The sequence below is a fragment of the Centroberyx affinis genome, unplaced genomic scaffold (assembly GCF_046629955.1).
Source record: "Centroberyx affinis isolate AG114_WGS23_722 - 3 ecotype Tasmania unplaced genomic scaffold, CSIRO-AGI_Caff_v1 ptg003110l_1, whole genome shotgun sequence".
In the NCBI taxonomy this organism is placed as follows: Eukaryota; Metazoa; Chordata; class Actinopteri; order Beryciformes; family Berycidae; genus Centroberyx; species Centroberyx affinis.
This window is the reverse complement of record NW_027281179.1, coordinates 261192-272500: the sequence shown is the minus strand read 5'-3', so window position 1 is coordinate 272500 and position 11309 is coordinate 261192. Positions and strand designations below refer to the sequence as shown.

The window sequence follows — 11309 nt, the reverse complement described above, 5'->3', positions numbered from 1 at the left end:
TGTTTTGCTCCCAGACCTATTGTTCAAAAATGACTCTTATTTGGATACTTGTAATACATGGAATAGTTGTACCGCAATTGTCTGGAGTGGAGCAGCAAGCCCAGATGATGAACAGCGGGGCGGCTCCGCTGCTGGCATGGCGGAGAAACACTGGATATACATAGTCCCACGTGAGCTCCCTGTTCTGTGTCTCAATGCGCACATTCACAGTGTAAATCCCACAACCCTCTCTTTGTCTTAGCATATCATCCATCCATCAGGCTGCTTCGGGAGTAGAGGATAGCTTTATTGTGTGGTGCAGCAGCTGCAGTGCATTTTGGGTCTAGAACCGGTTGGATTTATCCAATGTCTACATCAAATTCAATGCATAGACCTGACTGGAAGCATCAAAATATCCAATGTTGCGCTAGCCATTGGTAGCTAGTCAGTAATTTTTAATCAATAATATCAGATTATGAGCACTGAATTTACTTGTCTTTTATTTTAAGTAATTATATATTTGATTGTGTATTATAGATCAAAATATTCTGTTGGCTTCCTCCAATGCTTGAATTTTGGAGGGAATACTCATAATAAATACACAAGATAGAGCCGGAAGCTTTCAAAAATGAGGCCGACATTTAAAAGGGTGCTGATGGTGCTCGCTGTGTTCAAGTCCTGACGTCTTTTGTGTTAGACACAACGCAATGACGCAGCCGGTGTGTCTGAGGCGTCGTAATTGAGACAGAATCTAATAGTAACTAAAAATACCCTCCCAAAAATGAACAGGCACGAGGCTCCTTCAGAATAATCCCCTAGGTTTATTGGTTGAGGAGGTCCGGGCTTAAACCATCCAGCTACAGATCTGATTGCACACCTATCCCCAAGGCTTAATATATGTACAACTTAAGCGGAGAGCTTTAATATTGCTGAAAGTAGTGGAGAGAGACACATTTCTTTTCTAAATATAAATGCAGGTCTTTCATCTGAATTGTGACGTGCTTCTCAGTCAATCCTGCAAAAAACGTACAAACAGGAAAAGACATAGACAGTGATACACTGTGTCCTTAAAACCCTGAACTTGTTTACCCAGCATCCTTTTCACTACAGAGCAAGCAGAGCACCACGGCAGGAAGAGAGCAGAGAGGAGCCCAGACAATCTCGATATGAGGACCGTCTATGTTTGTTTGTCTCTCCAACCCCCCCCCCCCACTCACACACACACACACACACACACACACACACACACTCATTGTCTCTCTCTCAGTCTCATTCATGTGCTCTGTCTCAGTCTCTCCCTACCTACAATCTATCTATGCATCTATGTATGTATGGATTTATATACTGTATGTATGTATGTATGTATGTATGTATGTATGTATGTATGTATGCATGTGTGTATCTATCTATTTATCTATCTATCTATCTATCTATCTATCTATCTATCTATCCAGATGTCTTTCCATCTCTCACTCCCCATTATCCCTTCTCTTTCTCTCGCTCTGCTCCTTCTCCTTTCCAATTTGCCTCACTGCTTCTTCCATCCATTTGTTCTTCTATTGGTTCTCTCTGTCCCCATTACTCCCTCTCTGTCTTTTTTAATCCGCTCCCTCTTCCCCTCGTTATCCCTCTCTCTTCTTTTGTCTCTCTCTCAAGCTCTGTCTTGCACTTTGGTCTCACATCTCGCTCTCATTCACTCCTCCTTTTCACTCCTCCCACCCACACCCACACCCCCCCCCCTTCCCTTCACCTCCACCCTCCTGGTTGGTAAGGCTGAGAGGCAGATGTGAAGTGTGACAGCAGTTCTATAGGAATCGAACACACAGAGGCATCCTTATTTACACTACAAAGCCCAGATTACAGATGCACCGACGCAACATGGCAACACACTGACAGGAGTGTCTGCTGCCACGACAACACGTCAGTGCCTGGCAACGCAGCCTTGCCATGGCAACAAGATGGAACATCTACGTTCGCCGTACAAAAATAATATTTATGTCAGATCCGACACAAGGTCGTTCTGCATACACAGCCTTTTCACTACTCACAATCTCAGAGGTCCTTAGCTCAAGCCCTGTTGGGCTGCAGGTCCGTGTTTCTCGCCGCCTTGCACTTCATCAATCAATTACAGTCACAGCTTGGCCACTGAGAGCTCACACCTGGTTACCTCACAGTAATTCGGCCTGCGTTTAACCGGCCAGGCTGGACCTAGGTGGGGGTTGCAGGCTGGGAGGAGTGGGGGAGCTGGATGTCACCTCTCCAGTGTAAATCACTCTAGCAGGCTGAAGGATGCTCTGCCCCCGCAGATTCTGTCTAGCCGCAGTCAGCAGTGAGATAGTGTGTAGGACGTCTGTGAGATTGGGCTGCTAGCTCAGTTGCAGACACACTGGGCTTAAGAGCTAATGGCAGATTGTTGTAGTACACACGGTTCTTCGAGTAAACGTACAGCCAGCAACGATGTTTCATAAAGTGCAAGACTTTCCAGGAAGATTGTATTGAGATGGAGATCTACCGGCAATGCAGTCAACATCTGCTCATCTAGTTTGAATAAAGCCTGTATACAATGTTAATGCGCGCTGGATTTGGTTAGGAATTCAAAAAGTGGCAAGCAAAACTCCTAACTTGATTTGTTTTTGTTTATGTATGCTTGTTAACCACATGGCCATTTGAATGATGTAGAATTAAATTTGTATTCACATGGTCAGATGGAAATTCAAATAGTTACATAGTTTCAGAGTCAACATAAGCAATTCATCATACTATAAAGCAAGGAATCTGTCTGTATCTGTGTCCTTCGCATATCTCGAGAACCGTTCGTCCGATCTACTTCACACTTGGCGGGTGTATTGCTGGGGACCCAAGGACGTGCAGTGTCGGATTGGACACGCGACACTTTGAATAAACAAGTGAACAGCGCTCTGTGCAGCAGCGGGGCTCAAAGCAAGCGACTGATAGCCTATGCCTATTGTGTGTTTTTTTTTTTGTGAACGGGAACTGCACTAGTGGTACTGGATCCGCGCTACAAAAACCTATCAACAGAACAGCGACCTCACATAAATCCAGAGTTAATTAATGTTGGAACAACTGCATCTAGTCTGTTTGTTTGAGTTTCCTCCATACGAGTGTCTGTCTGTCAGGTCCACTAGTGGCTGCGAAGACTACTGTGCTGCTCGGTGGATCAGTGTCTGGGTGACATTGAGAAATTACCCCTCTACTGAGGTGTTTCCTGTGGTGATGAAAATCAGCCCTGATAGGCTGAAATGCACCTTTATTAGTCTGCAGCACTGACTGACGCAGGACGACAGTGGGGCTCATGATAATGAACACACGCACACCCACACACACACACAGTCAGTCACACATGCAGTCGATGTGAGCTTTTTTATATATCGTATGTGCATTTGTGTGTATGCGTGCGGAAAGTGATGGACCAGAGTAAACAGAAGAGCAGAAGCGTCTCTCTAAAGTGTCGGCACACACTGACCATCACAAGATGGGCCGCTCACCCAGCACCTGGCCTATCACGGCACATTACACTGATCTTAGGAGAAGTAGAGGGAGAGACGGGGTGGGGCTGGAGGGGTAGAAATGGAGACAGGAATACAAATATAAAAGGCTTCAGAAGAACCTCATTTTCTGCTTAGTTGCTGAGTGGGAGGATCATATTGAGGAGAGGCAAAGAGGTGAGATGACACCTGTCCAAAGCTTAACATGGAAAGCGCTTTGCAAACATAACCAATTCATTAATCATGTTCAATATTTGCTATTTTCATTTCATAAAATTCATATCATTCCCTTGCAGTTTCTTTCATCTGTGGAACAACATTAATCCAGCGTGCCAATCAAACTGCAGGGAGTATAGAACCACATCAAAGCATGTCAGCCACCCCTTTAACAAGAGCAAGCCAGCAGGCAAATCACCCCTTTAAGGAGAGAGTCCCCGGGGGATGGTGTAATTCTCTCTTTCTCTCTCCTCTCTCTCTCATTTTCCTCTCTCACACACAGAAACAATCTGATCACACACAACTGCAACAGAGAACGGTGTGTAACGCACCCATTATTCATTTATCAGCTCAGCCCATTAAATCTCAACACACAAACAGAATAATCAATGTGATAGTGAAAAAAAAACATGCATACATACAGTATGCACGCACATATACAGTACATGCACATTCACACATACACACAAGTACACCCAAGCATGCATATACACACACACATACACACACACACTGATCAAACAATACTCCCAATCACCATATCTATACCACCTCATCCAACTTCACCATCATCATTATAATCACAACAATATCCTCATCCATATATATTCCTTCATCCATATGAATAATTGTCATCATTGTGACCATTCTCCTCCTCCTTCTCCTCCTCCTCCTCTTCCTCCTCCTCCTCCTCATCATCATCACCATCATCATCATCAGGCCCACATTAGGCTTAGAGCTTCAGAGTCTGGGCCTGTGTGTGTACAGTGTGTTTGATTTTATATGTCTGACTAAATGCTGTAGCAGATCATCATAGTTAGAGTCAGCCTGAGCTATTTCATTATATAGTGGATCAAATTAAGCTAACTCCACATTGGCAACTCTGTCATCATCACAGTCATCTTCATTACAGCCATTGTTACCACCATTCTCCCTATCAGCATCCATTCTAACCATCCTAAGCATCTTGGACATGTTCCCCATCAACATCTTTATCCCCTCCTCGTCTGTAGTCTCCAGCGGAGGATTCCCTGTCGGAGGCTGGGGAGCTGCAGGGCAGCGGGCGTCCAGAGGAGCGGATGTGAAGTGACAGAAGCTGCATGTATTTATAGGCTATCTGACTGGAGAAACGTGCTGCTCACTGTTGGAGCTATTTATAGAGCCTTTTACTGATGCCTCTGAGTAGAGTGGAGGAGAGGAGATGGTCCTCAGGGGAATGACTTACGAGGCTCCCTCCTATCTCCCTCTGCCCCCATTCAGCGCACGTCCCTCCTTCGACTCCCTGCGTCTCCGCTCGGCTCATCCTTCCATCCTCTTCCCATCTTCTTGCATCCACTCTCTCCTTCTCAAACTCCATCCTTCGTGCCCCCCCCTCCCCCCCCGCCCCCCGTCCCTCCTGCTGATCCCCTCTTCTCTGCGCTCCATCTCCCTCCCTGTCGTCTCCCTCTTTCCATCTTTCCTCCCAGCCTCTTTTCTCATCCCCACATCCATCTTCCCTCAACTATCTCTCCATTTACTCTACCCCCACCCCCTTCTCCCTATCTATTTGCCTATTCTTCTTTCTCCTTTAGCCCTATTTCCCTCTCTTATACTCTCAGTTCCACTCGTATGAAGGAGGCACTCACGCTCTCCATATGCGGAGAGTAGAACTATCTAAAGCTCTTCTCTAAATTCCTCAACAGCGGAAGCTCTAACTCATCGTCTGAAGTGGTCATCTTGCTGTCGAGTGATCCCACTAAATAAAGTGAAATGGTGCCGGTGACTTTCTAGTCTAGGAAGCTAGGAAGTTGGATAGTCCAGCTATCAAATAGTGACAGCCTTATCAAATCTTGCAACCTGCAAACTATGATCCCTTTCTCCTCTGTGAAGCCTCCGCTCAATCTTGTTTCCCCTCCTTCCCCTTGGCCTCACCTCCCTCCCATATTCTCATTCTCAGCCTTTCTGTTTTCTTCTCCTCACCACTCTCCCTCTCAGTGTGGAACTATTGATTCACTCTTGCTCGATCTGGGTTCTCTCTTTTTTTGTTGTATAAGTCTGTGAAAAGTGCTAGTCCCTGTCCGAGTGCATGTGTGCCTGTGTGTGTGTGTGTGTGTGTGTGTGTGTGTGTGTGTGTATGTGTGTGTGTGTTCTTGTGTGTGTGTGGTGTGCGTGCACATCCGTGTGTGTAGGTATAAGAAGAGAGAAACAAGGGAATTTCTAAAGGCAAACTAAATCTGTGATGGATGTCAGTCACTTTCTTAGTGTGTGTGTGTGTGTGTGTGTGTGTGTGTGTGTGTGTGTGTGTGCATGTGTCCTCAAAGTAGTAGCATTACTAGTGTGTTTGTTCAAGTGTGCATGTAAATGAACATGTAAAGTAACATACACACACAAAAACAGAGACAAGGACAGATACAGCAGGCTGTCTGGAGTCAACATTAAAATATGTGAATAGTTACAAATATCGGACAACAAACTATCTGCTAGAGTCTATTATGTTGGAGGAGAACAGCCATTCCTTGGGCTGAATGAGGCAATAGCATGGAGGGGTTGATGTCAGCACGTGAGCCTTCTAGCTACAAACTCTCTCTCTCTCTCTCTCTCTCTCTCTCTCTCTCTCTGTCTCTCTCTCTCTCTCACACACACACACACACACACACACCTCTCCTCCCACGTCCTTCAGTGTGACAGCATGTTGTGATGCAGAGTGGCGTCTGCTTGTCAAGCTGACAGACTCGCAGTGACAGCTTGGTCAGAGCGCTGCAGACATGGGAGAAAAACACTGATTTTATAACGCTCCAAACCACAACAACAAACAGCCTGCAGGCCTGGGGCAGCAGCAAACACACTGCTTAGTACCATCCTGGTTCTTTAGCCGTCTGATGCTGTGTCACTCTAATGACGGGGCGACCGTTTCTTCTATGAGTCTCACACTGCCTTCTCACACATGGAACGAGTGTGTAGCCTGCACCAGCCTTATGCAATACAGATGACCTGCTGACCAGAGGCAAATGAAATCAGGTCAGTGAGATAAGGAGAATAGCATTTGTGGAATCACTGTAGGAAGACTCACATATCACACAAGGGCAGCGGAAACCGAGTGAGTGCATTTCAATTTAATTCAAGTACCGAGCATATGATTCAAAGCACAGCGCAGTGCAGGAGGTCTATGTGTTGGAATGTCTATAATCTTCATTACACTGTATCAGCTTTGTTCGGTGATAGGCAGTTAATTACGGGGATGTCATTACCGCTCACACATCACACAAAATAACTGTCTTTCCATGCTACAGACGGGTTCGAGGGAGACTATAATTGAAAAGTGCAACAAAAACACGGTTCGTACTACTAAATCTGCCCCGGCCTTCCTTCGCCCTCGGCGGGGCTGAAGTGTGCAGGACCTGCAGTGTTGAACCTCAGCCAGTCCCCATCACCTTAACTGTCACCCTGTCACTCTGCCTTCACTGCACTGTTACACAGGGAACAGGCTGCAAAAGGGAGGAAGAAAGAGAGGGAGAGAGACAGAGAAAGAAAGAGAGAGGGGGGGGGGTGTCTAGACAGAAAAAGAAAGGGAGGGAGAGCGCGGATGAGACAGAGACCAAAAGAAAGATAGAGATGGAGAAGGAGGGAGAGGAGGGGAGGCATATAGGAGAGAGTGGAGTATGAAAGCAAAGAGATGAAGAAGACAGGAGAGAGGGAGGGAAGAGGAAAAAAAGGGAGAGAGGCTCAGGAACTGTGCAGCTGTGGGAGCGTATTAAACAATCACTTCTGTGTCATCGGCTCAACACACCGGCCGAGGACATCCAGTGTAGTAGAACCGCTCAGCCGACGCATAAACAACCCATTTTTGACGTCAAATCCCAGCTTCGCTTTCTCATGGTTCTTTTACTCATGGCGGGAGCTGACCAGCTTCTGTCCATTCACAAACACAGCCAGCTGATTAGTGCGCTGAGATTCAACTCAACCACCAGTGGCTTAGGGCTTGCAAAATACCCAAATAGCATGATGACGGTTATTATTACAGGATATTGAAACGTGTCACACTGGGACAAAGCAGAGACACGATGACGAGCGTCAACTGATCCAGCGCTCCACATGTTAGATGAAAGCAGTAATGTGTGTCGTCTGCAGAGCCGACCGTCGGAGCTGCTTCAGTCTCCAGAGAAGCTGATTCACTAGCTGCACTGTGTATTGACAGCAGGCGGAGCTGCTGGGGACAGCATCCCCTCAATGTCAATCACAGCAATGACATCGTCCCCCCACAGGCAGCAGGCAGACGCACCGGAAACACAAGCACCCAGAACCCAAAGCGCTAAATGGCTCACACATGGAACCACAGCACACAAACATGGACATCCACATGCATGATGTGTCTGTGTGTGTACTTGTGTATCTGGCATGCACCACACATGCACATTATGCATGTACACCCATACGTGCATGCATGCATGCACACACACACACACATGCACACACACACGCACAGAAAGACAGACAGACACACAAACACACTCACACAGTCACGCACAGACACATGCACACACAGACACACACACACACACACACACACACAAGCACAAACACACACAGACACACACACACACACAACCACACAGGCACATCAGATATACTGTCAATAAACCACTGTCCAACAGATAAAAGTGTTCTAGTTCTCACACACAAAGCAAACACAAACATACACACAATACGCACACACATGCCCATCATGCATGCACACCCTTGCACGCATGTATATGCACACACACACACACACACACACACACACAGTCGCATATACTGTCAGTCTATAAAAATGTTGCTAGTTCTCTTTCTGTGGGAGAGGAGTGCTGCATTTCATCGCATATAATTGTAGTGTGTGTCACTGCCATCTTTAAAATGTGCAGGTTGCATCCAATATGGTGGCATCTCTGTATATCTGTGCATATGTGTGTGTGTGTGTGTGTTCACGTGCGTGTGTGTGTGCTGTGCATGAATAGCGTGTGCTGAAGGGGGTAGGGCGTCACGGCAACGCAGGCCTGGAGACAAGAGGGTGGTTGCCGTGGAAACCTCAGGCTGAGAGCTCGGCGGCCGGACGATTGAGGGAGAGAAGGAGAGATAGAGAGAGAGAGGAAATAAAGAAAGAAAGAGAGAGAGTGTGTGCTAGGAAGAAACACCAGGGCAATATCCCCGGGGCGAAGAGGAAAAGCTAAGAGAGAGATAGAGAGCGAAACAGAGCTGGAGCGAGGCAGAGGGAGGAGAAGAGAGGGGGAAAATGATATCGAAGAAAGAGACGGAGAGAGAGAAAGAGAAAGACAATCAGGGAGACAGACATTTACGGAGCAGGCCAGGGACACGGCGAGGCAGAGAGAGAGATTGAAGCCTACAGATCGAAACTAGAGATGTGCAGTGTGTGTGTGGGGGGGGGGGGGGGGGGGTGACAAGGGCCAGAAGGAGCTGGAGAAGGAAAAGGTTGAGATGGAAGGAGAGAGGAGAGCGAGCAGCGGAGCGAGGTGGACTCACAGGGAACGGTGCGGAGGTAGAGGTTGTCTCTGATGATCTGCTGGTGGTCGTGGTCCACTGAGCCCTTGGAGAAGCGCAGGTTGAGGTAGTGCCGCAAATCCTTGTCAACCACGCCCCCTAAACACACACACACACACACACACAGGAGGAGAGAGGTTAGAGCACGCTGTCATTTGATAACATATCTTATACATGAGGCGAGTCCCACTTGGCTCACTGCAACAAATATTAACAAGTTGTTTAATCTGCTATTGAGTCTTAAAACGTTTTTTCTTACAGTAAGTGAAAGAAGCGTCATTTTCTTGATATTAGTGGAATGATCTGCCTTATTCTGCTATATTTCAAGATATTGAAAATTGTTTCCAGAAAATTCATGAAGCAAGTGAAACTGCACTGGAAACAAGTGGAATGATCTCATCCCATGAGCAGAATTTTTCACTTGTTTAAAGAAAAATAGATTTTATGACACCCAAAATGAATGACTTGTTAATTTTGGGTGGTCATTTTTTTTTGCACTGCTCACTTTCATTACACGCTGATTCTCACACCAGAGAAAAATGGCAAAGATTAGGTTACTACACACAGGCGAGCGCACACAAACACACGCTCACATACACACACAGATCATGGTAATTGTGTACACCAGTGGTCCCCTTGGGGCCTAACGTGTGGTGTCAGCAGGTTGGGTGTGGAGTGTGACAAAGGCCTACAGAGGACAGAGGCTCACACCACCTCATCTCTGCCTCTCTGTCTCTGCTGATTATTAGCTACACAAGCTAATTATTGCATCCCGACCTTTTCATTAAGTCACTGAAAAAAAAAAGACAAACATGACCCTTAAAATGAAATAACAAGACCAAAAAGATGCCAACACATCTTTGCAACACACATACTGTGTGATAATGTCCATGAATAGTTTCTCCTCCCTTCATCTCCCACCAGAGAAGCCCAGGAGGATCACGGAGGAGGAGAAGTTATTCTCCACACAACATTTTGTATGCAAGACTATCATATTCGACAGCAGGAGGGATGAGGTTACATGCCATGCATTTACAAATGACAAATGTGTCTTCTCGCTCATGCATACTCTAGCTACCTCCTGCCAAATTGACTTGACAATGCTCGGCCTACCCGTTGAGATTAATGCAGTGCCTTCCCTTCAAGGGGAATGCACAGCCTACCGCTGGAGAAGAAATCCTTTACATGGGTTCTCACTACATGGACATGGGCACACAGTGCAGATGCACAGGCAAACATGGACAAAAAAAATGTTGCTGACACAGGTGACAGCCCGACTGCGAGTCTCTAACAACAATCTGTCCTTTGGAATAACGTCTTATGTAAAACTGACACCATTTTAGCTAGGCTGTGGAGCGCTGTGGTGAATTCCATCACAAACGGCAGAGCTAGGCTGAGGAGAGGAGAGGAGAGGAGAGGAGAGGAGAGGAGAGCCAGAAAACAAAGGGAGAGAGGATGAAAGCCTGATTAACAATATTAGGATTGTCGCAGTGTTCATATCAACATAGGAAGACATCACATCACCCAGTTGTGTCATCACACACAGACATGGTCCATATCCATCCATTGACATGCACAGACACACACTGACACCAATACACATACATGCACACCAACACACACACACACACATATGCAGAGGGAGAGGGAGACAGAGAGAGAGAGAGAGAGAGAGAGAGAGAGAGAGAAAGAAAGGCAGTGCGGTCCAAGCACCTCATCAGCAGCTGGCCCAGATGCTGGTAACAGAGCTCCTTTCTCCACAGGTATACATCCACAGACAGCCTGTCCTCCCAGGCGTCCTCTAGCCTCGTAACCGACCGCCGCACATCTTCTGCTGGCTCGGTCAGTCTCACTGTCCCCCCCTGCCTCCGGTCCTCAACCACCGCTCGGGCACGCAGCCCCCGACGGCAGATAATTTAATCCCAGAAAAGAAGACGGGGATGGGGGAAGGGAGAGAGCGAGACACGGAGAGATGGAGAGACGACGACCGTCGGGAGACAACAGAGGAAAAGGAGATGTGCCAGTGGGAAGCCGGGCTCCAAGCAACCTGCCAGCCGATTGGCCAGAGAGCTTCCACAGTCCTGCAGCAGCCCC

The 11309-nt window shown here is 47.0% G+C and overlaps 1 protein-coding gene across 1 annotated transcript in view; it reads right to left on the bottom strand.

Annotated features, from left to right (window-relative positions):
- magi2b (membrane associated guanylate kinase, WW and PDZ domain containing 2b) overlaps positions 1 to 11309 on the bottom strand; it is a 65980-nt gene that overhangs the window by 39568 nt on the left and 15103 nt on the right. The window contains exon 2 of the mRNA XM_071537741.1: positions 9198 to 9314. Coding sequence (XP_071393842.1) covers positions 9198 to 9314 — 117 coding nt within the window. The remainder of the gene's footprint in view (positions 1 to 9197; positions 9315 to 11309) is intronic.